Source organism: Eretmochelys imbricata, chromosome 1 (assembly GCF_965152235.1).
Source record: "Eretmochelys imbricata isolate rEreImb1 chromosome 1, rEreImb1.hap1, whole genome shotgun sequence".
Taxonomy (NCBI): domain Eukaryota; kingdom Metazoa; phylum Chordata; order Testudines; family Cheloniidae; genus Eretmochelys; species Eretmochelys imbricata.
In genome coordinates, this window is record NC_135572.1 from 355,930,713 (window position 1) to 355,957,258 (window position 26,546).

The window sequence follows — 26,546 nt, forward strand, 5'->3', positions numbered from 1 at the left end:
CTCCTCCTGTGGGGCGCTTGGCAGGTCTTGGGGGGGACACGTGGGGAAGCTGAGAATGGGGGGCGATTAGGGTGAGGAAGGGGACTTGCCCCTGGGTTGGGACAGAGCCGGGCAGACCCGGCGCTCTCCTCTGGGAATCCTGGATCAGCCGGTCACCGGGGCTGGGGCCTGGCCATGTGATGGCCCCCCAAGCCCTTCCCCGGGGGCCTGGCTGCTCCGGGCCCTTGGACCCCTCCCCTCCACTCTAATCACTAGAGCCCACTCCCCTCTCAGAGCTGGGGATAGAACCCAGAAATCCTGGCTCCCAGCCCCCTGCTCTAACCACTAGACCCCACTCCGCTCCCAGAGCTGGGATAGATCCAGGTCTCTGTTCTCAGCGTTGCAGCTGCAGTCAGTCCTGGCCCTGTCCCCCGGCGTGTCCTCCCCCCACCAACCCCCTCCCTGGGCTCCTCTCCTCTCCCGCCCCCCGTCTCTCCCCACTGGCCTCAATTCCGGCCCTGGCAGCCATAACAACAGCTGCCCCGCGGCTGCCCCCGGCCTCATCCGCTAACGAGCAGGGCCTCGGGCAGCCTTTGGCGCTAATTGCTGGGGCTGGCTCCGCTCCACTGCCCCCATTGAGGCTGGGGGGATGGGCCCTCAGCTGCGCCGGGTGCAGGCTCCTGGCCACTGCATGTGGGCTAACCCCCCTCCTGAGCGTTCCCCCCACCGGTGCCCCCCTCCTTGGGCAGTCAGTCTGGGATGGAATCGGGCCCCCAGCCATAGACGCTGGCTTGAGGCCAGCCCCCAGGAGCCGGAGGACAAGGAGGATCTGGGGAGATACAGCGGGTGGGGAGCGGAGAGTTTGGGGCCTGGCTGGATGTGGGGCAGACGGGCAGGGCCCGGCTCTGAACGCTGCCCCTCAGACACTGCCCATGTGCTCAAGTCCCCGGGCCTGGCAGCCGCGTAGTGCTCCAGGCGCTGGGGGACCCTGGGCAGCCCCCCATCCTCCCCTGCCCCCTCTGATCTGCAGCACATCCCCCCTCCCCCATATGAGCCCAGCAAGGTGCAGAGACCAGCCTGGAACCAGCTATCGGCCGGGCACATGGGGCCAAGCTGTGCTCGCCGTGGCCGGTGCCAGTTCGGGGCTGGCCAACCGGCTGCCCTTGGCACTGGCTGCTGGGCCAGGGGGAATCAGCTGTTTCCTCTGGCTACGCTCTGGGTGCTGGGCCCACCCTCGGCTCGGCTGGCTGGCGCTGGGTGCAGGGTGGGATTCGGTGCCCCAGGTTGATGGGCATGAGTGTGCATAACACGTGTGAGCTGAGCATGGATGGGGTGTATCGGGGGGAGGGGCCCCCATGTATCAAACCCCCCGCCGCAGCATGGAGGTGAGGTGGGCTTGGCCAGCTGAGGTGTCTGGGGAAGGTCTCTGTACCGTCTCCCGGCCTGTCCCCGCTGCAGTCACCAAAGGCCCCGTGGATGTTGCCCGCCCTGGCCAGGGCTTTGCCCAGCTTCCTGGCAGGTGCAGGTCCTGGCTCCCAGACAACAGGCCTCCTTTGGAAGGGGAATCCCCACTATTAGCAGTCTTGAGCCCATGACACACATCAAGGCAGCTCTGCATCCGTCCAGCAGAGGGCGGCGCTGTGCACCAGCCATCTAACTGGCACCCTGGTGGCTGCTGGGAACTGGCTTTGAGATGTCTGGGGGGGGGGGCGAGTAGGGGAGGGTTTCCCCAGGGGAGCAGCGAGGGCTGGGGTATATGGGGTTCCCATTTATTCCTTCCCCCCTCCCCACTGCTCCAGGTACCCCCAGGATCCCAGGGGCTGGAGTCATTGGGCTCCAGAGCGGGTGCCGGGGGTGCGCAGTGCCAGGCCATCAGTGGAGCCAGGGGAGAAGTGGCACCAGGTGGGGGGTGGTTCGCAGAGTTCCCTGGGCTTCCCAGGCTTCCCCCCAGCAAACCCCTCGTATCCAGCCCCCAGGCATCCATGGGTAGCACAAGATCCCCGTTCCCACGGGGACGGGCACATGCCAGCCCTGGCGGGATTGGAACCAGCGCTGCGGAACCATCTCCCCCGTTCACGCCCTGCCTGCGGTGTGTTGCAGACCCCTTCCCCGTGCCGTACACCCTGGCGGAGGAGGGGTACCTGGCCGAGCCCCCCTTTGATCAAGGATCCCCCCTAGCCCCGGAGCCGCCGGCCCTCGCCGACATCCGCAACTACCAGCAGCAGCCCGGCGAGCCTGAGTTCCCCCCGGGGCTGGCGCGGCCCCACCCGGACGCCCTGGAGGACAGAATGCAGCGGCTGGAGGAGCTGGTGGATGGATTCGGGGCCATGCTGGACATGGTCAAAGCGCAGGTAGGACCCGGGGACGCGGCCCAGCGGGAGGCAAAGCTCCGGGGAAAAGGCACTCCGGAGAGCGGGCAGTTCCTCCGAGACAATAAGAAAGGGGCCACTGCAGACTGCCCCCGTGGGAAGGAGCCGGGCCGGGGAGCTGCTAACGGCCGGCACCAGGAAGGCTGACGGGTTTCACCCATGGTTTGTTTCACTAAGGCAGTAAATGGTGAGCGGATACTTCACACGGGTCATATGAACCACCGGGGCAAGGAATGCCGGCCCCGACAGGCCAGGCCCAGGGGAAAGCTCGTCTAGAGAGGTGAGATGTGTTCAAGTCGGCAGGGCCTGATGAAATTCACCCTCTGATGCTTAAGGAACTAGCTGAAGCCATCCCAGACCCGGTAGCGATTATCTTTGAGACCTGGCCACCGGGTGAGGGACCAGAGGGCGAGAGAGGGGCAGACGCGGCACCCTTCTTGAGAAAGGGGATCAAACAGGACTTGGGGGATTAGAGACCCCTCAGCCTGGAAGCTAGGGAAGGATCGGCTTGTGAGCACGTAGGGGAGAGCAGGGACAGCCAGCATGGATTGCCTCGACCAAAGCATGCCAAAGCAACCTAATTGCCTTCTGGGACGGGGTTGCTGGCCGAGTGGGTGCGACTGGGGGGTGGGGGAGAAGCTGTAGGTCTGATGTAGCTTGATTTTTAATAAGGCTTTGGACACGGTCCCGTGTGACGTTCCCTCGAGAGATGTGGTCGCAATGAAATTACTATAAGATGGGCGTGAAACTCATTGAAAGACAGTTCTCCGAGAGTCGTTACCCGGGTTCACTGGCCAGCGGGGCGGCCGTGTCTGGTGGGGCCCCGCAGGGGTCAGGGCTGGGTCCAGGACGAGTCAATACTTGGATTACTGACTTGGTTCCTGGCGTGGAGAATATGCTGCTAAAGGTTGCAGGTGACACCCGGCTGGGGGGGTTGCCAGCCCTTGGCGAGGGGGGTGAGAATTCAGCGTGAGCTGGGCAAATGGGGGAATTGGTCTGAATTCAACACGCTGAGATTCAATACAGACGGAGGCAGGAGAAATCAAAGGCAAAGCTGCAAACCGGGGAGCGGCAGCGAGGGGGTGGCGCTGGTGAAAAGGAGCTGGGGGCTACAGCAGATTGGACGTTGAGTGTGGGTCAGCCATGTCTGGCAGGTGTGAAGAAGGCTACGCTCCTTCTGGGGCGCGTTTAGAAAACCTGACCTCGGAGGAGAGGTTAAAAAACGGGACCTGCTTAGTTTTGAGAGAAGGCGACTGAGGGGGGACCTGAGAACAGTCTTCACATCTCACGGGTTGTTCTCCAGAGGACGGGGATCCGGTTTTCTCCGCAGAAGGCAGGACAGGCAGGAATGGGCATAATCCGCAGCAGGGCCCGTTTTGGTTGGATAGGAGGGGAAACGTTATTGCTCTCAGGGTCGATCAGCTTTGGACCAGGCTTCCGGGGGATCATGGGATTCCTGACACTGAGGGGTCTGGCAGGGCTGGTCCAGGTCCATATGGTCCTGCCTCAGCTCAGGGGTCTGTACGTGACGTCTCAAGGTCCCTTCCAACCCTGATTCTATGAGACTCAGCCCCCTTCCGGCTCCCAGTCAGGAATAGTCCTGGCTCCCAGCCCCCTGCTCTGACCACTGGACCCCACTCCCTTACCAGAGCCAGGGATAGAACCCAGGAGTCCTGCTCCACCTCTCACCCACTAGACACCACTGCTCTCCCAGAGCTGGGATAGAACCCAGGAGTCCTGCCCCCCTGCTCTAACCGCTGGACCCCACTGCCCTCCCAGAGATGGGATAGAACCCAGGAGTCCTGGCTCCCAGGACCCCCCCGCCCACTAGACCCCCAGCCCATGCTCACGGCTCGCCCGCTGTCTCCTGCAGAACTGGGAGCTGCTGGCCCGCGTGAAGTCCCTGGAGCGCTGTGAGTGCCGGAGGCCGGCGTGCGTGTGGGAGGGGACGCGGCAGGAGGACGGAGCCACCTGGGACAAGGACGCCTGCACCGCCTGCATCTGCCTGCAGGGGGAGGTGCGGTGCTCGGCGCGCCAGGACCGGCCCCAGTGCCTCGGTGAGCAGGGGCCCCGGGCCCTGGCTCCTGTAGGGGGCGCTGTGCCATTCAGCCATCACGGCCATGCCTAGGGCTGGCCTGGCTGCCGGTGCTCCGGGGGCATCGTGCCCAGCCTGCCCTGTGCTGCGCGGGGCAGGGCTGGGTGCGGCTGTGCCATGCGCTGAGCTCTCACCCCAGCGCCTGGCTGGCACCGACCTTTGCCGCCGTCAGGGCAGCTCAGCCGTCTGCGGCTCTCGTCCCTCTGCCTGAGCGACTGCCGCGGGGTAACAGCTCTCCTACTGTTGGTGGGGGGAGCTCCCCCTTCAGCGCAGCGGGCGCGGGGCTGCCCGGGGCGGGGCACAGGGGGAGGAGGGCGTGGGGCTGCCGGGGCGGGTCACACGGGGAGGAGGGCGCGGGGCTGCCCGGGGCGGGGCACACGGGGAGATGGGCATGGGGCTGCCCGGGGCGGGGCACACGGGGAGGAGGGCGTGGGGCTGCCCGGGGCGGGTCACACGGGGAGATGGGCGTGGGGCTGCCCGGGGCGGGGCACAGGGGGAGGAGGGCGTGGGGCTGCCGGGGCGGGTCACACGGGGAGGAGGGCGCGGGGCTGCCCGGGGCGGGGCACAGGGGGAGGAGGGCGTGGGGCTGCCGGGGCGGGTCACACGGGGAGGAGGGCGCGGGGCTGCCCGGGGCGGGGCACAGGGGGAGGAGGGCGTGGGGCTGCCGGGGCGGGTCACACGGGGAGGAGGGCGCGGGGCTGCCCGGGGCGGGGCACACGGGGAGATGGGCGTGGGGCTGCCCGGGGCGGGGCACAGGGGCTGCCTGGGGCGGGGCACACGGGGAGGAGGGCACGGGGCTGCCTGGGGTGGGTCAGAGGCGGAGGAGGGCGCGGGGCTGCCCAGGGCGGGTCACACAGGGAGATGGGCATGGGGCTGCCTGGGGCGGGTCACACGGGTAGGTGGCCGGGCCCAGAGATCTGACCAAATGCCGCAGGGAGGGGCACCGGGCTGGCCCGTGGGTGCTGCCATGTCCCTGTGGGTGGTGTGAACGGTCTGGTTTTGTTTTAGAGCCCTGTGCCCCCAGCCTGTGTTCAAATGGGGGCTGTGCCAGGCCTTGAGCACTGAGCCCTCTGGATTCCTCTGCCAGTGCCTGGACCAGGGGCACTTCACCCACACGTACCCCCCAGCGGGCCCATAGCCCTGCTCTGGGCTCCCAGCAGCTTGCCCCGTGCCTCACCCCTCCCGGCCCGCGCTGCCCCCTGCCAGCCTGGAGCCAGACGGCGTTTGGGGAGGGGGAGCTCTCGGCCGTGCCGCTGCATGGGAATGAGGGTCGTGTGCGTGCCTACGTGTCTTCTCTTGGCGTCCTGCGGGCCAGTTCCCTGCCCCCGGGCGCAGGGCTGGGGGCTGCACTCCTACCGCCCCAGGCAGGGGGTCCTGACGTGGGGGTGGGGAGGTTTGGGGCAGTGGGTTTCAGCCGGGGCAGCGCGGTGCAGTTGGCAGAGGGAGCAGCCGTGGCTGGGGCCTGTGCATCTCCCATCTCCGGCTCCGTGCCCCCCCCCCCCCCAGCTGCCCAGTTCACCCACCACCTCCGGCTGCCCCAGGGCGTCTCCATCACCATCAGGCGCCCAGTGGGTCAGAAGAGCTGTGGGGCAGTGTCCCGGCGTCCCCGGGCGATGCTCTGGGACTGCTCCCGACGAAGCCAGGCAGGACTCTGGGGGAGCCTCCTCTCCGGGAGCAGCCTGTCTGCAGGACACACAGCTCCCCCGGCTCCACCTTCCTGGGTCTGACCTCGGAGCATTCAGCCTCCTCTGCCCTCCGTGCGCTTCCCCCAGCGAGTCCCCCAGGCGGGGTCCTGGGGGGGCCAGAGGGTCCTGCCCCCCGACTCCGCAGTCAGACGTGACTCTCAGCCAGCCGGTAAAACAGAGGTGTATTAGACGACAGGAACGTGGTCTAACACAGAGCTTGTGGGTGCAGAGAACAGGACCCCTCAGCTGGGTCCATTTTGGGGGGCAGTGAGCCAGACAACCCTGTCTGCACTTCACTCCTTGTCCCCAGCCAGCCCCAAACTGAAACTCTCTCCAGCCCCTCCTCCCCTGGGCTTTGTCCCTGTCCCGGGCCAGGAGGGCACCTGATTCCTTTGTTCTCCCACCCTTCAGCTTTCACCTTGCAAGGGGGAAGGGCCCAGGCCATCAGTTGCCAGGAAACAGGGTGTCGGCCATTCTCTGTGTCCAGACCCCTGCACACACCTGCCCTCTAGGGCTCTGCAACGATCCTACACCGTTATCCCACCACCTAGATACTTAAGACTGCATAGGGGAAACTGAGGCATCCCCACAATATTCAGAGGCAACATTAACAACAGTCCCGCTTCATCACAGGGGGTTGCTGAGGGCTGCTGTGCCCACAGGCTGGAGGTCACGGTTTGAACCCTGCCCTGGTGAGCCCAGCTGGGCTGGTGGAGCTCCTGGGGACTACAGGTCCCAGCATGCATTGGTGCCCCATGCCCTGAGCATGGATCAGCTAGCACACCGGTGCATGCAGGGAGCTGGAGTCTCCCTTGGCTGCAGCTCGACACCTGCCCCGCTCATTCCCCTGGCTGGCTGTGGGGTGGGGCCCTTGCAGGGCTCTGGGCAGGGGCGGGGATCTCCCACCTACCATGCTAATGCTGTGCCCGTGTCCCTCCCAGGCTGCAGCTATGCAGGGCAGCTCTACAGCAACGGGGACGCCTTCGCCAGGGACACCTGCACCACCTGCCGCTGCCGGGTGAGCACCCGCAGCCCTGCCAGGCCCCCAGACGTGGGCACTGGAGGGGCTGGGCAAACGGACACTAGGGGGGCGGGCACATGGGCACTAGGGGGGCAGGCTCATGGGCATGGGCACCGGGGGGGGCCTGGACACAGACACGGGCACTGGGGGGCTGGGCACACGGACACGGGCACTGGGGGGCTGGGCACACGGACACGGGCACTGGGAGGTGGGGTTGGACACATGGACCCAGGCACTTTGGGGGCTGACACCCCGACGTGGGCTTTGAAGGGAGTTTTGGTGCAGGAGGGGGCTCAGGGCTGGGGCAGGGGGTTGGGGGGCAGGGGGGAAAAGCAGGGGGGCGCTGTGCTGGGGGGAGCAGGACAGGGGCTCAGTAGGGGACGCTCTCCCTGGCAGTCGGGAAGTGTCTCTCAGGGGCCTGGCCCCCGTGTGGTCCCAGCACTGTTTTGCAGAGCTGGGGATGGACCCCGGAGTCCGGGCCGGCGCTACGTCCAGGAGGGTGCCCCTGCCTCCTTCGTTGCCCCTCTTCAGCTCCCGTTGGGGGCCTGATTCTTCGTCCCATCCTGTCCTTGGCACCGGCTGGTCGGGGGCTGCTGCCCTTTGCCCCAGAGGCAGCTGCATTTCAGTGCTGGGGGGGGCCCCTGCGGGGACACAAAGTGCCCTGTGGAAATGCTAGAGAGGAAGGAGGCTAATGTGGGTGAAGGGGATCCCAGGCTGAGCCCGCGTGCTTTGGGGTTCAGGGTGCCAGGAGGTCAGCTCTAACCCGCCAGAGTCCACTCCCCTCCCAGAGTCGGGATAGAACCCAGGAGTCCTGGCTCCCAGCCCCGCCTGCTCTAACCCGCCAAAGCCCACTCCCCTCCCAGAGTCGGGATAGAACCCAGGAGTCCTGGCTCCCAGCCCCGCCTGCTCTAACCCGCCAGAGTCCACTTCCCTCCCAGAGTCGGGATAGAACCCAGGAGTCCTGGCTCCCAGCCCCGCCTGCTCTAACCCGCCAGAGCCCACTCCTCTCCCAGGGCTGGGATAGAACCCAGGAGTCCTGGCTCCCAGCCCCGCCTGCTCTAACCCTCCAGAGCCCACTCCTCTCCTAGAGTCGGGATAGAACCCAGGAGTCCTGGCTCCCAGCCCCGCCTGCTCTAACCCGCCAGAGCCCACTCCCCTCCCAGGGCTGGGATAGAACCCAGGAGTCCTGGCTCCCAGCCCCGCCTGCTCTAACCCTCCAGAGCCCACTCCTCTCCTAGAGTCGGGATAGAACCCAGGAGTCCTGGCTCCCAGCCCCGCCTGCTCTAACCCGCCAGAGCCCACTCCTCTCCTAGAGTCGGGATAGAACCCAGGAGTCCTGGCTCCCAGCCCCGCCTGCTCTAACCCGCCAGAGCCCACTCCCCTCCCAGGGCTGGGATAGAACCCAGGAGTCCTGGCTCCCAGCCCCGCCTGCTCTAACCCGCCAGAGCCCACTCCCCTCCCAGGGCTGGGATAGAACCCAGGAGTCCTGGCTCCCAGCCCCGCCTGCTCTAACCCGCCAGAGCCCACTCCCCTCCCAGGGCTGGGATAGAACCCAGGAGTCCTGGCTCCCAGCCCTGCCTGCTCTAACCCGCCAGAGCCCACTCCCCTCCCAGGGCTGGGATAGAACCCAGGAGTCCTGGCTCCCAGCCCCGCCTGCTCTAACCCGCCAGAGCCCACTCCCCTCCCAGGGCTGGGATAGAACCCAGGAGTCCTGGCTCCCAGCCCCGCCTGCTCTAACCCACCAGAGCCCACTCCTCTCCTAGAGTCGGGATAGAACCCAGGAGTCCTGGCTCCCAGCCCCGCCTGCTCTAACCCACCAGAGCCCACTCCTCTCCCAGAGTCGGGATAGAACCCAGGAGTCCTGGCTCCCAGCCCCGCCTGCTCTAACCCGCCAAAGCCCACTCCCCTCCCAGGGCTGGGATAGAACCCAGGAGTCCTGGCTCCCAGCCCCGCCTGCTCTAACCCGCCAAAGCCCACTCCCCTCCCAGGGCTGGGATAGAACCCAGGAGTCCTGGCTCCCAGCCCCGCCTGCTCTAACCCGCCAGAGCCCACTCCCCTCCCAGGGCTGGGATAGAACCCAGGAGTCCTGGCTCCCAGCCCCGCCTGCTCTAACCCGCCAGAGCCCACTCCCCTCCCAGGGCTGGGATAGAACCCAGGAGTCCTGGCCCCCCCATATGTCTCACTGCCCGAGCGAGTGCAGCAGAGGTTGGTGTGTGCCCGTGTGGAGGCGTGTGCCCGTGTGGAGCCGTCTCCCTGTGCTGAGGCGTGTGCCGTGTGCCCAGGAGGGGGAAGCCCGCTGCGTGACGGAGCAGTGCCCGCCGCCCGCCTGCCAGCACCCGCTCCCCTCGCAGGGGAAGTGCTGTCCCGAGTGTGCGGGCTGTCTGTACAGCGGGCACCGGCTGAGGGACGGGCAGAGCTACCAGGAGGGGCCCTGCAGCACCTGCACCTGCAGGGTGAGTCCTGGGCACCAGGAGGGGAAGGGGGGCAAGTGGGTCCCACTGCCTGAGGTTCAAACCCAGAACCACTGCCCCCGGCTCAGGGCTGGGCTAGCAGGGGCTGCGGGGCAGGACTGAGGGGCACCGGCAGAGCTCAGGGGGTGGGGGGATCCCAGGGCTGGGCCGGCAGGGGGCTGCGGGTCAGGGCTGAATAGCAGGGCACAGTAGATTTGGGGAGTTGGGGCATGGGCGCCTTGTACCTGGGGAGAGGGACTCACAGGGCGCAGCGCCCCCCGCTGGCCATACAGGGCTGATCCCGCAGTCTGGCTGCCCCTGCCAACTGTATTTGCTCCCTGTCAGGCTGGGACCGTGCGGTGCCAGGAGACCGTGTGCCCGGAGCTCTCCTGCCTGGAGCGCGAGACCCTGGCTGGGCAGTGCTGCCCCACCTGTCGGCCAGGTGAGGTGCTGCTGGGGCGGGCACCTGGGTCAGGCTGGCTCTGGGGTGCCCCTGTTCCCACCCCTTGGCAGAGGCCCAGTGGCGTGTCCCAAGACCCGCTGTGTCTGCAGGGGAGGGGAGGCAGTGGGCATGGACCCTGGGGTTCGCTGTCCCGCTAGGCTGCGTGGGGCGGTGCTGGAGGAGTGCAGCCATCTCTGGGGGGGACCGTGACGGTGGGAGGGGTCTTTGTTAAAACTAACAATGGGCATTGGTCACGTGGCTGCCAGAGCCGGGTACAGGGCAGCACGACCGGGGCACCCAAGCCCAGGTCATCCGAATCCAGGGCAGCCCTCAGATGCTAAAGGAGTTGGCGGCTGTGATTGCAGAGCCATTGGCCATTATCTTTGAAAACTCACGGCGATCCGGGGAAGTCCTGGACGACTGGGAAAAGGCTAATGTAGTGCCCATCTTTAAAAAAGGGAAGAAGGAGGATCCTGGGAACTACAGGCCAGTCAGCCTCACCTCAGTCCCCGGAAAAATCGTGGAGCAGGTCCTCAAGGAATCAATCCTGAAGGACTTAGAGGAGAGGAAAGTGATCAGGAACAGTCAGCATGGATTCACCAAGGGCAAGTCATGCCTGACTAATTTAATGATGAGATAACTGTGGATGAGGAGAAAGCAGCGGACGTGTTGTTCCTTGACTTTCGCAAAGCTTTTGACACGGTCTCCCACAGTATTCTTGCCAGCAAGTTAAAGAAGTATGGGTTTGATGAATGGACGATAAGGTGGATAGAAAGCTGGCTAGATTGTCGGGCTCAATGGGTAGTGATCAATGGTTCCATGTCTAGTTGGCAGCCGGTATCAAGTGGAGTGCCCCAAGGTTCGGTCCTCGGGCCAGTTTTGATCAATATCTTCATAAATGATCTGGAGGATGGTGTGGATTGCACTCTCAGCAAATTTGCGGATGATACTAAACTGGGAGGAGAGGTAGATACGCTGGAGGGCAGGGATAGGATACAGAGGGCCCTAGACAAATTAGAGGATTGGGCCAAAAGAAATCTGATGAGGTTCAACAAGGACAAGTGCAAGGACGGAAGATTCCAATGCACAGCTACAGACTAGGGACCGAATGGTTCGGCAGCAGTTCTGCAGAAAGGACCGAGGGGTTACAGTGGACGAGAAGCTGGATATGAGTCAACAAGAAGGCCAATGGCATTTGGGGCTGTATAAGTAGGATCATTGCCAGCAGATCGAGGGACGTGATTGTTCCCCTCTATTCAACATTGCTGAGGCCTCATCTGGAGTACTGTGTCCAGTTTTGGGCCCCCCACTACAAGAAGGATGTGGAAAAATTGGAAAGAGTCCAGCGGAAGGCAATAAAAATGATTAGGGGACTGTAACATATGACTTCTGAGGAGAGGCTGAGGGAACTGGGATTGTTTAGTCTGCGGAAGAGAAGAATGAGGGGGGATTTGAAAGCTGCTTTCAACTACCTGAGAGGTGGTTCCAGAGAGGATGGTTCTAGACTGTTCTCAGTGGTAGAAGAGGACAGGACAAGGAGTAATGGTCTCAAGTTGCAGTGGGGGAGGTTTAGGTTGGATATTAGGAAAAACTTTTTCACTAGGAGGGTGGTGAAACACTGGAATGCGTTACCTAGGGAGGTGGTGGAATCTCCTTCCTTAGATATTTTTAAGGTCAGGCTTGACAAAGCCCTGGCTGGGATGATTTAATTGGGGATTGGTCCTGCTTTGAGCAGGGGGTTGGACTAGATACCTCCTGACGTCCCTTCCAACCCTGATATTCTATGATTCTATGGATTCGGGCCAGGAACTTGGATCCGGGACCCCAGGAGCTACGTCTCAGGGACTGCAGAGGAGCCGACATTAAAAGGGGAGAGCCCCCTGCTGAGACCCCATCCTGCTCCGCCCAGCACAACAACCCCCGTTGAGCCCCTGCCCCGCTCCCCCAGTGCAGCGTCCCCTGCCCCACTCACCCCCCAGCGCAACGCCCGCTGCTGAGCCCCTGGCTCCCTGCAGCCCAGGGGAAAGGAGGGGTGTCCGTGTGACCCGATCGCTCTCCTTTGCCCAGGCTGTGAGTACGACGGGCAAAGGTACCAGGACGGAGACGTCTTCCTGGCCACATCCAACCCCTGCATGAACTGCTCTTGCCTGGTGAGACCCTGCACTCCAGGGGCAGGGGTTTGTCCAGGGCCCCCACAGGGCAAACCAGGGGGGGGGGGCCAGGGCGGGGGTCACAAGGGCTGTGGGTCAGGACTGAGGGGCACCAGCAGAGCTGGGCGAGGGGAGCCTGGGGCAGGGCTAACGGGGCTGTGGGTTGGGAGTGAGAGGCACTGGCAGAGCTGGGGTCCCCAGGATTTGGGCTCCCCCAGCTCCAGAACAGCCCCTTGGAGGGGCCCCTCTGCGGGCCAGACCCCCAGGGGGTCCCACTCTCCTGTCAGGGCGGCCATGTGGCCTTGCCACCCCGTATCCTGATCCTCTGGGGCTGCAGCGCCAGGCACCGTCCAGGCCACAGCGACCCCCAGGGTCGGGCTCTGCGTCTCTGGCATCCTTAGCCCCCAAGAGAGTCCCCCTCCCCCGTCCAGGTCCCTGGGGTGCTGCGTTTGTAGGGCCAGGATCCCCCCAGGGGACGGGATGGGGACGGGATCCCCCCAGGGGATGGGATGGGGTCGGGATCCCCCCCCAGGGGACGGGATCGGGACAGGACCCCCCAGGGGATGGATTGGGACAGGTACCCCTGGGAACCCCCAAGGGCTGGGACCCCCCCAGGGGACGGGATGGGGACGGGACCCCCCAGGGGACGAGGTGGGGTCGGACACCAGCTGCGTCTCTCCTGCCCAGGATGGGAACGTCCAGTGCCTCCGACTCGTCTGCCCGCAGCTCCACTGCGCCACCCAGGAGGAGCTGCCCGGGGCCTGCTGCCCCCACTGCCAGGGTGAGCCTGGGGGGGCACTGCTGGGTGAGTGGAGGGAGGGGAGGCAGGGGACAATGTGGGGGAAGGGGGGTGCTGGGGGGGGCAGGATCAGGCCCTTTTAACAGGAGACAAGAACCTTCCACTGCAGAAGACGTCCCAGCCCTGCCGGTGCCCCTCACTCCCGACCCGCAACCCCCTGCTATCCCCATCCTGGGCTCCCCCAGCCCCCCGCAGCCCTGCCGGTGCCCCTCACTCCCGACCCCGCAGCCCCCCTGCTATCCCCATCCTGGGCTCCCCCAGCCCCCCGCAGCCCTGCCGGTGCCCCTCACTCCCGACCCCGCAGCCCCCTGCTATCCCCATCCTGGGCTCACCCCCCCTGCCCCGCAGCCCTGCGGTGCCCCTCACTCCTGACCCACAGCCCCCTGCTATCCCCATCCTGGGCTCCCCCAGCCCCACGCAGCCCTGCCGGTGCCCCTCACTCCCGACCCGCAGCCCCCTGCTATCCCCATCCTGGGCTCCCCCAGCCCCCCGCAGCCCTGCCGGTGCCCCTCACTCTCCCGACCCGCAGCCCCCTGCTATCCCCATCCTGGGCTCACCCCCCCTGCCCCGCAGCCCTGCCGGTGCCCCTCACTCCTGACCCACAGCCCCCTGCTATCCCCATCCTGGGCTCCCCCAGCTCCCCGCAGCCCTGCTGGTGCCCCTCACTCCCGACCTGCAGCCCCCTGCTATCCCCATCCTGGGCTCACCCCCCCTGCCCCGCAGCCCTGCCGGTGCCCCTCACTCCCGACCCGCAGCCCCCTGCTATCCCCATCCTGGGCTCCCCCAGCTCCCCGCAGCCCTGCTGGTGCCCCTCACTCCCGACCTGCAGCCCCCTGCTATCCCCATCCTGGGCTCCCCCAGCTCCCCGCAGCCCTGCTGGTGCCCCTCACTCCCCGACCCGCAGCCCCCTGCTATCCCCATCCTGGGCTCACCCCCCCTGCCACGCAGCCCTGCCGGTGCCCCTCACTCCCGACCCGCAGCCCCCTGCTATCCCCATCCTGGGCTCACCCAGCCCCCCGCAGCCCTGCCGGTGCCCCTCACTCCCGACCCGCAGCCCCCTGCTATCCCCATCCTGGGCTCCCCCAGCTCCCCGCAGCCCTGCTGGTGCCCCTCACTCCCGACCCGCAGGCCCCCTGCTATCCCCATCCTGGGCTCCCCCCGCAGCCCTGCCGGTGCCCCTCACTTCCGACCCGCAGCCCCCTGGTATCCCCATCCTGGGCTCCTCCCCGCCCCCCGCAGCCCTGCTGGTGCCCCTCACTCCCGACCCGCAGCCCCCTGCTATCCCCATCCTGGGCTCCCCCCGCAGCCCTGCCGGTGCCCCTCACTTCCGACCCGCAGCCCCCTGCTATCCCCATCCTGGGCTCCCCCAGCCCCCCGCAGCCCTGCCGGTGCCCCTCACTCCCGACCCACAGCCCCCTGGTATCCCCATCCTGGGCTCACCCCCCCCCCCCGCCCCGCAGCCCTGCCGGTGCCCCCTCACTCCCGACCTGCAGCCCCCTGCTATCCCCATCCTGGGCTCCCCCCCAGGCCCCCGCAGCCCTGCTGGTGCCCCTCACTCCCGACCTGCAGCCCCCTGCTATCCCCATCCTGGGCTCCCCCCGCAGCCCTGCTGGTGCCCCTCACTCCCGACCTGCAGCCCCCTGCTATCCCCATCCTGGGCTCTGCCCCCGCAGCTCTGCTGGTGCCCCTCACTCCCGACCCGCAGCCCCCCTGCTATCCCCATCCTGGGCTCCCCCAGCCCCCCGCAGCCCTGCCGGTGCCCCTCACTCCCGACCTGCAGCCCCCTGCTATGCCCATCCTGGGCTCCCACCCCCGCCCCCTGCAGCCCTGCCGGTGCCCCTCACTCCCGACCCGCAGCCCCCTGGTATCCCCATCCTGGGCTCCCCCAGCTCCCCCGCAGCCCTGCCGGTGCCCCTCACTCCCGACCCGCAGCCCCCTGGTATCCCCATCCTGGGCTCCTCCCCGCCCCCCGCAGCCCTGCTGGTGCCCCTCACTCCCGACCTGCAGCCCCCTGCTATCCCCATCCTGGGCTCCCCCAGCCCCCCGCAGCCCTGCCGGTGCCCCTCACTCCCGACCCACAGCCCCCTGGTATCCCCATCCTGGGCTCACCCCCCCCCCTGCCCCGCAGCCCTGCCGGTGCCCCCTCACTCCCGACCTGCAGCCCCCTGCTATCCCCATCCTGGGCTCCCCCCCCAGGCCCCCGCAGCCCTGCCGGTGCCCCTCACTTCCGACCCGCAGCCCCCTGGTATCCCCATCCTGGGCTCCCCCAGCCCCCCGCAGCCCTGCCGGTGCTCCTCACTCCCGACCCACAGCCCCCTGCTATCCCCATCCTGGGCTCACCCCCCCCCCTGCCCCGCAGCCCTGCTGGTGCCCCTCACTCCCGACCCGCAGCCCCCTGCTATCCCCATCCTGGGCTCACCCCCCCCCGCCCCGCAGCCCTGCCGGTGCCCCTCACTCCCGACCTGCAGCCCCCTGCTATCCCCATCCTGGGCTCCCCCCCAGCCCCCCGCAGCCCCTGCCGGTGCCCCTCACTCCCGACCTGCAGCCCCGCTCTCCCTGCCCCTGCTAGCCATGGCCTGGGCTCAGTGATAGCCGGGGGGCCAGGGGCCCGATTGATGCCGGTTCTCTCCCACCCAGGCTGTGTGGACGGAGCCGCCCAGCGGGCGCACGGTGAGGATGTGGGTGCCGCGCGCAGACCCCTGCCAGAGCTGCCGCTGCTTGGTAAGGCCACGACCCCCCCCGTGTCGCTGGGCAGAGCCTGGGGGCCCCCATCCCCACTGGCCCCAGGCCTGAGGGCACCCCCTGCCGGCGCTCCCCGCTGCCCAGGGCAGAGCTCTATTCCCAGGCTCCGCCCCCAGCCCAGCCCAGCTCCGCCCCCCGCCCGTTATTTGGCTGGACCCTTTCCAGGGGGGCCCTGGGTCTGTCTGGGGGTCTGGGTGGGGTGGGGAACGCCCTGGGATGGGAGCTGCTGGCCTGCGAGTGGCCCCCGGAGGCCCTGACATCTCTGGCTTCGAGACTAAGCTCGTTAAGTTTGTGGAGGGGGTGGTACGATGGGCAAGTCTCTGATCTTCGACTTCTAGCGGTAGAAGTGCCCAGTGGCCTGTGGTGGGGTGCCAGATGGGGTGGGATCTGGGTTACGACGGCGAATCCTTTCCTGGGGGTCTGGCTGGGGAGTCTTGCCCACGTGCTCAGGGATCAGCTGATGGCCATATTTGGGGTCGGGAAGGCATTTTCCTCCAGGGCAGACTGGCAGCGGCCCTGGGGGGGTTTCGCCTTCCCCTGCAGCGTGGGGCGCGGGATTCTCTGCACCCCGAAGTCTTTAAACCCCGAGTTGAGGACTGGGACAGCTCAGACGTGGGTCCGGGGTCTCTGACAGGAGGGGCGGGTGCGGTTCTGTGGCCTGCGATGTGCAGGAGGTCGGACGAGACGATCCTAATGGTCCCCTTAAAATCTGTGAGTCTGTGACCCCCCCCGCCCCCCCCCCAGGAGGGCCGTGCCGTGTGCAGGAAGAGGCAATGTGCCAGGCTGTGCCGCCACCCTGCCAGCCCCCGGCCGGGCACCTGCTGCCCCGTCTGCGACGGTGAGTGAGGGGCTTCTCGCGGGGGGTGGGGGCTGTACTCCCTGGGGCCGTGGGGGGCGGGGCGGGGTCAATGGGGAAGTGGGTCTGGGCCGCTGGGCCCCCCCTCATTGCTGGATGGCTGGTCTTATTGGGCCCAGGCCAGGTAATGCCAGGGTCAGTGCCCCCCTCCCAGCCCTGGGGTGCGGGCTCCGTGGTCCCTGCATGGGGCCTGCCAGTGAGGGCCCAGCTGGTGCCAGGCGGGGCAGCGGGGTGAGGTGGGCACTGGGCTGAGGCCCAGAAAACTTATTGCATTCCCTGGCTGTGGGGCCGGCCCAGTGCCCTCGGGAGGAGGCCACCTGGGTGCCCATCCCACCCTGCCAGGGGGCTGGTGCTGGGCTGGGGGCTGCAGCTGTGTCCGGGGGGTGGGGAACGGGGCGGGGGGTGCCCTCAGGATGCATTGCCCTCTCTCCCTGCAGGCTGCTCGTTGGATGGCCGGGAGTTTGCCAGCGGGGAGCCGGTGCCCAGCGGGGAGCCCTGCACCCAGTGTACCTGCACGGTGCGTGCTCCGGACGGGGGCAGCCTGGCACTGCCCGTCTGCACACCAGAGGGGCTGGGGCCTGCCTCCCCCAGGCATCCCCGGGGAGGGGCTGGCCGGTGTCCCGGCGTCCCCGGGGCGATGCTCTGGGGCTGCTCCCTACGACCCAGCCAGGACTCTGGGGAAGCCTCCTCCGGGGAGCAGCCTGTCCGCAGGGCAAGAAGCTTCCCCAGCTTCCCCCTTCCTGGGTCTGACCCCGGGGCATTCAGTCTCCTCTGCCCCTCTGTGCGCTTCCCCCAGCGAGTCCGGGCCCCCGGGGCAGCCAGAGGGCCCTGCCCCCCAACCCCGCAGTCAGCCGGGTTATTAGTCGACGGGAACACGGCGCAGGGCAAAGCCAGGGCTCTGGTCCTCCCCCTGCGCCCCAAGCCAGCCGAGACTCACTCGCTTCCAGCTGCCCGGCTCTTGCCCTGCCCGTTGCTCCTCCTCCGGCCTTTGTCTCGCTTCCCGGGCCAAGAGTCCCCTGCTCCCAGCCCCCTCCTGGGTCTCTGGTTAGGAAGAGGCGGCCAGAGCATCCCTGCAGGCAGCTGGAGCAACCCCCGCAAAGGTCACACACCCTTATTCCCACCACCTAGACATTGGTGCGACACACGGGGAAACTGAGGCACGCACAGCATTCATGCAAAACAGTAAGACTCACATACAACATAACAAGGGAAAATCCCCACTTTGTACATCGGGGGCCCCAGAGGGCTGGGGGCCCCTGCTGCTCCGTTGGGTGGGGGGCTGGGCCGGGGCTGGCAGGGGCTCCTGGGTGGCAGGGCTGGGAGGGTCTCAAGGCAGCATATGGGGCTGGGCCCTGGGGCTCCCCCAGACCAGGGCGGGTGGGGGGGGCAGGCTGGGGCAGCGACTGCTAAAGTGGGGGGCACATGTGTCGTGCAGAGAGGGAATGTGTTGTGCAAACCCACCGCCTGCCCGCCTGCCCCCTGCCCGGAGCCCGTCCTGAGACCCGGCGAGTGCTGCCCGCGGTGAGTGGGGCTGGTGGAGGGGCGCTGCCCACCGTGAGTGGGGCTGCGGGGGGGGCACTGCTCACGATGACTGGGGCGGGGGTCTGGTAAAGGGGAACACTGCTTGGAGCGGGTGGGGGGCCGGGGCAGGTAGCCAGGGGGAGGGGAGGGCTCGGGGAGTTCAGGGGGGCCTGTTTGCAGCAGGGGGCTGGGGGGCACCCGTGGCGTCGCTGCCCTACGGCCGCGATGCCAGGGGCTGGGTGCCCTGGCTGCACCCCCAACGCCCGCCTCGCCCTAGGTGCCAGGGACTGCCTCTACGATGCCCAGCCCTTCCCGGACGGCGCCACCTTCACCCCCCCCGCAGCAGCCCTGCTTGAGCTGCCGCTGCCAGGTGAGCCGGGCACAGGGGCAGGTACCCGTGGGGTTAGCGCCCCCGGGAGCCCTCTCCATGGGCCATGCAGACGGCACAGCCCCTGCCCAAGGGATGCCAGTGCCCCGGGCGGGCCGCTGGCCTGGCAGCCTCACCACGGGCGCCCCTGCTCCTGCCCCGCTCTCCCCATGCTGCAGAGCACCGGAGGCCTGACAGTGCCAGGCCTGCCCTGGCCAGGGCTGGCAGCAGGGGGGGGCACCAAGCACAGGCTGCGGGGGGGGCCAGGGGCACGGGCTGCGGGGGGGCCAGGCGGCTGGGCATGGGGCTGTGCCATGCTGGCGGAGGCTCTGTGCCAGCGGGCGGGAGCGGGGGGCCGCTCACCGATGCCCGGCTGTGCTCTGGCTCGTGCCCGCAGGCCGGGGAGGTGTCGTGTGAGCGCCTGGAGAAGAGCTGCCCACCCGTGCCCTGCAGCCACCCTGGCACTGCCCAAGGCCAGTGCTGCCCAGCCTGCCATGGTGAGTAGTTGGCGGGGCGAGGGGAGGGGCTGGGGGGAGGGACCAGCAAGGGGCCTCCGGAGCTGCTGGCCCCACGGAGAGCCCCTAGCCCTGGCAGCAGGGCATGGGAGCGGGAGGATGCCCCCAGGGCCTCCAGCAGAGCCAGGCTCCTCCCCTGCATCCCCCCGGCACAGGGCCTGGCGCCACGGGGCACAAGAACCCCCCAGGTTACGGGCTGGGCCGGCCTCCAGCGTTGCCCAAGCAGGTCTGGGCGTCCCTCCTGCTGGGTTCTGGGCAGGGCTGGTGCTTCCCTGTGCCCATCCCGCTTGGCTGCGCTGGGAGGGGGGCCCACGGGGCCCCGACCCATCCAGACCCCTGCCAGACCCCCCCGGGCCACTGGGCGGTCAGAGCCAGGCCTCTGAGCAGGTGGGGGGAGTTTGAGGAGCTGGGGTCTCTGAAAGGGGGGGGTGTCTCCGGGGTCTCTGAGCAGGGTGGGGGGCGGTAGAGGCTCTCTGGGGGCGCTGGGGTCTCTGAGCCGGCCCGGGTTTCCGGGGGTGCGGCTGGGGCTGGCAGGCTGCCCCCCGTGCGGGGCTGTTCACCCCGTCTCTCTCCGCGGGCAGCGTGTGAGTACGAGGGGCGCCCCTACCGCCACGGAGAGACCTTCACGCCCCCGGGCCGCGGGCCCTGCGTGCAGTGCACCTGTGCGGTGAGTGACCCGGGGGGACTCCTGGGACGGTCACACGTGGTTTGGGGGGGGCCGGGGGGGGCTCACCTCCACGTAACCAGCCCCTTCCTGTGCCCAGGGTGCCCAGCCCTGCGGGCACAGGGAGAAGGGGACGTGGGTCCCTGGCACCGAGCGAGGGCAGAGCAACGGAGGCCTGGGGGGGTTGCTGGGCTGGGGGCGGGCGGCACTGGGGCGGGGCAGCCCCGCCGAGGGGTGCCAGGGCTGGGCTGTGCGGGGACACCGGCGCGCCCGGGTCTGTGCCCGCCCATCACTGACACCGGCTCTCTCCCGCAGGCTGGGCACGTGCAGTGCCAGGAAGAGAGGTGCCCCCCCCATGTCCTGCACCCAGCCCGTCCGGGACCCCCAGCGCTGCTGCCCCCCTCTGCAAAGGTTGAGTAACGCCCGGTTCTGCGCCAGCCCCCGGCCCGACGGCGCCCGCGAGCAGCACCGATGCCCCCTCCGCGGGCCGGGGACGTCGCCGGGGCGGGGCGCTGGGTGCTGCTGGCCCGTGGGCATTGACTGGGCTCGCCAGCCCTGGGGCAGCCCCCGGCCGGGCGGGGAAGGCTGCTAGCTCCCTGAGAACAGACCCGCCCCACGCCTGAGAGCAGGGCCCGGAGCTGGGGGCTGGGAGGGCAGGGCCCCGGGGGGGAGCTGGGGGGCTGGGAGGGGCAGGGCCCCGGGGGGAGAGCTGGGGGGCTGGGAGGGCCCAGGTGGAAGGAGGGGTGAGCCGTCTGGGGGTCCCCGGGGGCTGTGGCAGGGAGGCCCCCCCCCTCACGGCCTGCATCCCCCAGTGTGTGTGCTGGCCGAGGAGGAGTTCGAGGAGGGGGCGCAGTGGAAGCCGGACGGGGACCCCTGCACGACCTGCACCTGCCTCGCCGGAGAGCCCGTCTGCGGGGCCCTGCCGTGCCCGCCCCTCGCCTGCCAGCACCCCGCCCGGCTGAGCGGTGAGTGCCCCTCCCCCCGACCCCCCCCCCCACACTGCCCCCCTCTCCCGCCCCTCGCCTGCCAGCACCCCGCCCGGCTGAGCGGTGAGTGCCCCTCCCCCCGAACCCCCCCACACTGCCCCCTCTCCCGCCCCTCGCCTGCCAGCACCCCGCCCGGCTGAGCGGTGAGTGCCCCGACCCCCCCCACACTGCCCCCTCTCCCGCCCCTCGCCTGCCAGCACCCCGCCCGGCTGAGCGGTGAGTGCCCCTCCCCCCGACCCCCCCCCCACCACACTGCCCCCTCTCCCGCCCCTCGCCTGCCAGCACCCCGCCCGGCAGAGCGGTGAGTGCCCCTCCCCCCGACCCCCCCCCCACACTGCCCCCTCTCCCGCCCCTCGCCTGCCAGCACCCCGCCCGGCTGAGCGGTGAGTGCCCCTCCCCCCCGACCCCCCCCCCACACTGCCCCCTCTCCCGCCCCTCGCCTGCCAGCACCCCGCCCGGCTGAGCGGTGAGTGCCCCTCCCCCCCGACCCCCCCCCCACACTGCCCCCTCTCCCGCCCCTCACCTGCCAGCACCCCGCCCGGCTGAGCGGTGAGTGCCCCTCCCCCCCGACCCCCCCCCCCACTGCCCCCTCTCCCGCCCCTCGCCTGCCAGCACCCCGCCCGGCTGAGCAGTGAGTGCCCCTCCCCCCCGACCCCCCCCCACACTGCCCCCTCTCCCGCCCCTCGCCTGCCAGCACCCCGCCCGGCTGAGCGGTGAGTGCCCCTCCCTCCGACCCCCCCCCCCACACTGCCCCCTCTCCCGCCCCTCGCCTGCCAGCACCCCGCCCGGCTGAGCGGTGAGTGCCCCTCCCCCCGACCCCCCCCCCACACTGCCCCCTCTCCCGCCCCTCGCCTGCCAGCACCCCGCCCGGCTGAGCGGTGAGTGCCCCTCCCCCCCGACCCCCCCCCACACTGCCCCCTCTCCCGCCCCTCGCCTGCCAGCACCCCGCCCGGCTGAGCGGTGAGTGCCCCTCCCCCCCGACCCCCCCCCCACCACACTGCCCCCTGCTCCCGCCCCTCGCCTGCCAGCACCCCGCCCGGCTGAGCGGTGAGTGCCCCTCCCCCCGACCCCCCCCTACACTGCCCCCTCTCCCGCCCCTCGCCTGCCAGCACCCCGCCCAGCTGAGCGGTGAGTGCCCCTCCCCCCGAGCCCCCCCCACACACTGCCCCCTCTCCCGCCCCTCGCCTGCCAGCACCCCGCCCGGCTGAGCGGTGAGTGCCCCTCCCCCCGACCCCCCCCCACCACACTGCCCCCTGCTCCCGCCCCTCGCCTGCCAGCACCCCGCCCGGCTGAGCGGTGAGTGCCCCTCCCCCCGACCCCCCCAACACTGCCCCCTCTCCCGCCCCTCGCCTGCCAGCACCCCGCCCAGCTGAGCGGTGAGTGCCCCTCCCCCCGACCCCCCCCCCACCACACTGCCCCCTGCTCCCGCCCCTCGCCTGCCAGCACCCCGCCCGGCTGAGCGGTGAGTGCCCCTCCCCCCTGACCCCCCCCCACACACACTGCCCCCTGCTCCCACCCCTCGCCTGCCAGCACCCCGCCCGGCTGAGCAGTGAGTGCCCCTCCCCCCGACCCCCCCCCACACACACTGCCCCCTGCTCCCGCCCCTCGCCTGCCAGCACCCTGCCCGGCTGAGCGGTGAGTGCCCCTCCCCCCCAACCCCCCCCCCCCCACACACTGCCCCCTGCTCCCGCCCCTCGCCTGCCAGCACCCCGCCCGGCTGAGCGGTGAGTGCCCCTCCCCCCCGACCCCCCCCCACACTGCCCCCTCTCCCGCCCCTCGCCTCCCAGCACCCCGCCCAGCTGAGCGGTGAGTGCCCCTCCCCCCCGACCCCCCCCCACACTGCCCCCTCTCCCGCCCCTCGCCTGCCAGCACCCCGCCCGGCTGAGCGGTGAGTGCCCCTCCCCCCCTGACCCCCCCCCCACACACTGACCCCTGCTCCCGCCCTCCTGAGCAGTGAGTTCCCTTCCCCGCACTGCCCCTCCCCCACTGCCCCCATCCCTCACTTCCCCCCACTCCACCCAGCTCAATTGTGGGTGCCCACCTGGCCCCACCCCCTCCGTTCTGTGGTCCCCCCTGGCTCCGCACCCCTGAGCTCCGGGGGTCTGCGTGGCACCGGGCCCATGGCAGACACCGGGCGCCGTGGGTCCATCCAGCGGGGGCAGCCCGTAGAGCCGGCCGGGCACCGGGAGTGACCCCTCAGTGCTTCCTGCTGGCCCAGGCCCCCCCTGCCCTGGGGCTGGGCCATGGGGCGGGTGGCCACGGGCCGATCGGGGCGCCCCGCTGTGCTAACCCGCCTGCTGTCTCCTCGGCCAGGGGACTGCTGCCCGACCTGTGCCCAGTGCTCCTACAACCAGCACCTCTACGCCAACGGGCAGGCCTTCGCCGACCCGCACAGCCCCTGCCAGCGCTGCCAGTGTTTGGTGAGGGGGCCGGCCCGCGGGGCACCGCGGCGGGCGGCCAACCGGGGCCTCTGTGCCCCCGGAGCCGCCCCTCCCCGCTGGGGGGCAGTGGGGACGCCCTCCCCGGTTGCCAGGGTTGTGGTGCCGGACCTCCCAGTCCTCTCTAGGGTGTGGGCACGGGGCTGCCCCCGGGTCCTGCCTGGGGCGCCAGCACAGACCCCCCCCAGTGCCGGGCTGCATCCGCATGCCCCCATGGTGGGTTGCCCTGCGGCTCTCCCCAAGGGTACCTGTGCCTAGGGCACAGAGCCCAGCGGGGGGCTGGAACTAATGGGGCAGGGTCTGAGCCATGCTCAGCCTGGGGGTCCCATGGGGTGGGTCAGGGGAGGCTGGGAGCTCAAGCCCTGGGGGAATCCGGGGTCAGGGGCAGAGCAGGCTGGGGGCCCCATGGGGGGTGGGTTGGGGGAGGCTGGGAGAGCAGGCCCTGGGGGGATCCAGGGTCTGGGGCAGAGCAGACTGGGGGGTGGGGGGGCCCCACGGGGTGGGTCGGGGGGGCTGGGAGTGCAGGCCCGGGGGGGGATCCGGGGTCGGGGGCAGAGCAGGGTGGCGGTGGGCCCGGAGGCCCTGCGGGATGGGTCGGGGGGGGGCTGGGAGCGCAGGCCTTGGGGGGATCCGGGGTCGGGGGCAGAGCAGGGTGGGGGTGGGCCCGGAGGCCCTGCGGGGTGGGTCGGGGGGGGGCTGGGAGCGCAGGCCTTGGGGGGATCCGGGGTCGGGGGCAGAGCAGGGTGGCGGTGGGCCCGGAGGCCCCGCGGGGTGGGTCGGGGGGGCTGGGAGCTTAGGCCTTGCGGGGATCCGGGGTCGGGGGCAGAGCAGGGTGGGGGGCCGTGGAGGCCCCATGGGGGGTGGGTCGGGGGGGCTGGGAGCTTAGGCCTTGCGGGGATCCGGAGTCGGGGGCAGAGCAGGGTGGGGGGCCGTGGAGGCCCCATGGGGGGTGGGTCGGGGGGGGGCTGGGAGCGCAGGCCTTGGGGGGATCCGGGGTCGGGGGCAGAGCAGGGTGGGGGTGGGCCCGGAGGCCCTGCGGGGTGGGTCGGGGGGGGCTGGGAGCGCAGGCCTTGGGGGGATCCGGGGTCGGGGGCAGAGCAGGGTGGCGGTGGGCCCGGAGGCCCCGCGGGGTGGGTCGGGGGGGCTGGGAGCTTAGGCCTTGCGGGGATCCGGGGTCGGGGGCAGAGCAGGGTGGGGGGCCGTGGAGGCCCCATGGGGGGTGGGTCGGGGGGGCTGGGAGCTTAGGCCTTGCGGGGATCCGGAGTCGGGGGCAGAGCAGGGTGGGGGGCCGTGGAGGCCCCATGGGGGGTGGGTCGGGGGGGGGCTGGGAGCGCAGGCCTTGCGGGGATCCGGGGTCGGGGGCAGAGCAGGGTGGGGGTGGGCCTGGAGGCCCCATGGGGGGTGGGTCGGGGGGGCTGGGAGCGCAGGCCTTGGGGGGATCCGGGGTCGGGGGCAGAGCAGGGTGGCGGTGGGCCCAGAGACCCCGCGGGGTGGGTCGGGGGGGGCTGGGAGCGCAGGCCTTGCGGGGATCCGGGGTCGGGGGCAGAGCAGGGTGGGGGGCCGTGGAGGCCCCATGGGGGGTGGGTCGGGGGGGCTGGGAGCGCAGGCCCTGGGAGGATCTGGGGTCGGGGGCAGAGCAGGGTGGGGGTGGGCCCAGAGGCCCCGCGGGGTGGGTCGGGGGGGCTGGGAGCGCAGGCCTTGGGGGGATCCGGGGTCGGGGGCAGAGCAGGGTGGGGGTGGGCCCGGAGGCCCCGCGGGGTGGGTCGGGGGGGGCTGGGAGCGCAGGCCTTGGGGGGATCTGGGGTCGGGGGCAGAGCAGGGTGGGGGTGGGCCCGGAGGCCCCGTGGGGTGGGTCGGGGGGGGCTGGGAGCGCAGGCCTTGGGGGGATCCGGGGTCGGGGGCAGAGCGGGTGGGGGTGGGCCCGGAGGCCCTGCGGGGTGGGTCGGGGGGGGCTGGGAGCGCAGGACTTGGGGGGATCCGGGGTCGGGGGCAGAGCAGGGTGGCGGTGGGCCCGGAGGCCCCGCGGGGTGGGTCGGGGGGGCTGGGAGCGCAGGCCTTGGGGGGATCCGGGGTCGGGGGCAGAGCAGGGTGGCGGTGGGCCCGGAGGCCCTGCGGGGTGGGTCGGGGGGGGGCTGGGAGCTTAGGCCTTGGGGGGATCCGGGGTCGGGGGCAGAGCAGGGTAGCGGTGGGCCCGGAGGCCCCACGGGGTGGGTCGGGGGGGGCTGGGAGCGCAGGCCGTGGGGGGATCCGGGGTCGGGGGCAGAGCAGGGTGGGGGTGGGCCTGGAGTCCCCGCGGGGTGGGTCGGGGGGGGCTGGGAGCGCAGGCCTTGGGGGGATCCGGGGTCGGGGGCAGAGCAGGGTGGGGGTGGGCCCGGAGGCCCCGCGGGGTGGGTCGGGGGGGCTGGGAGCGCAGGCTGTGGGGGGATCCGGGGTCGGGGGCAGAGCAGGGTGGCGGTGGGCCCCGCGGGGTGGGTCGGGGGGGGCTGGGAGCGCAGGCCTGGGGGGATCCGGGGTCGGGGGCAGAGCAGGGTGGCGGTGGGCCTGGAGTCCCCGCGGGGTGGGTCGGGGGGGGGCTGGGAGCGCAGGCCTGGGGGGATCCGGGGTCGGGGGCAGAGCAGGGTGGCGGTGGGCCCCGCGGGGTGGGTCGGGGGGGGCTCTCGGGAGCGGCCGGTGACCTGCCCCCTGCCCGCAGGACGGGACCGTGCAGTGCTCGCCCGTCGCCTGCCCCACGCCCAGCTGCCCCCGCCCGGAGAGCCAGCCTGGCCAGTGCTGCCCCACGTGTCGGGGTGAGTGTGCCGCTGAGGGGCTGGGCGCTCCTGGGTTCCCCACCCAGCTCTGCCGGTGAGGCCCTGCCCCAAACGGGGGTGATGGCGCTGAGCCCCCCCGCCCCGCCTCCCCATATCCCCCCATGGGACTCGGCTGCCCCTTGCAGAGGCAGTGAGTGGCCCCCAGAGGGCACTGTGACCCCGGGGCGCTGCCCTGGGGCAGACGTGCGATGCCCCCGATGCCCCCGTCCATCGCCGGACCGGCCAAGCGGACCTGGGGGGAGGGGCCCGGGGCTGGCGGCCCCCTCGGGGCTCCCTGGGGGCACGGGGGGCAGGGGCACCTCCGCAGGGGCTGCAAACGGGGTGGGCTGGGGTGAGGGAGCCAACCCTGGGGGGCTGGGCCTGAGGCCCCGTCACACTGAGCAGCTGGCTGATCCCAGCCGGGGGGAGAGGGGGCACAGGGCAGGGCTAGGGGGCAGGACAGGTTAGGCTGGGGGGCAGGATGGGTGGGGCTGGGTGGGTCAGGGCAGGGGTGGTGGCAGGATGGGAGGGGGCACAGGGCAGGGCTGGGGAGCAGGATGGGAGGGAGGGCATAGGGCGGGAGGCAGGACATGGGGCAGGGCAGGGCTGAGGGGAAGATGGGAGGGGGCACTGGGCGGGGTGGGGCAGGACAGGGGGGGCAGGGCTGGGCTGGGAGCACAG

General features: G+C 70.3%; 1 protein-coding gene across 1 annotated transcript in view; it reads left to right on the forward strand.

Annotated features, from left to right (window-relative positions):
* Positions 1-26,546, forward strand: part of KCP (kielin cysteine rich BMP regulator) — a 50,646-nt gene that overhangs the window by 5,570 nt on the left and 18,530 nt on the right. Inside the window, 21 exon segments of the mRNA XM_077807924.1 lie at positions 2,080-2,330; positions 4,222-4,405; positions 7,070-7,146; positions 9,945-10,041; positions 12,109-12,191; positions 12,879-12,972; positions 15,628-15,668; positions 15,670-15,711; positions 16,477-16,570; positions 17,026-17,105; positions 18,024-18,112; positions 18,391-18,442; positions 18,444-18,479; positions 18,874-18,973; positions 19,573-19,658; positions 19,971-20,003; positions 20,005-20,052; positions 20,054-20,066; positions 20,468-20,620; positions 22,955-23,061; positions 25,772-25,865. Of these exon segments, the coding sequence (XP_077664050.1) occupies positions 2,080-2,330; positions 4,222-4,405; positions 7,070-7,146; positions 9,945-10,041; positions 12,109-12,191; positions 12,879-12,972; positions 15,628-15,668; positions 15,670-15,711; positions 16,477-16,570; positions 17,026-17,105; positions 18,024-18,112; positions 18,391-18,442; positions 18,444-18,479; positions 18,874-18,973; positions 19,573-19,658; positions 19,971-20,003; positions 20,005-20,052; positions 20,054-20,066; positions 20,468-20,620; positions 22,955-23,061; positions 25,772-25,865 (1,854 nt within the window).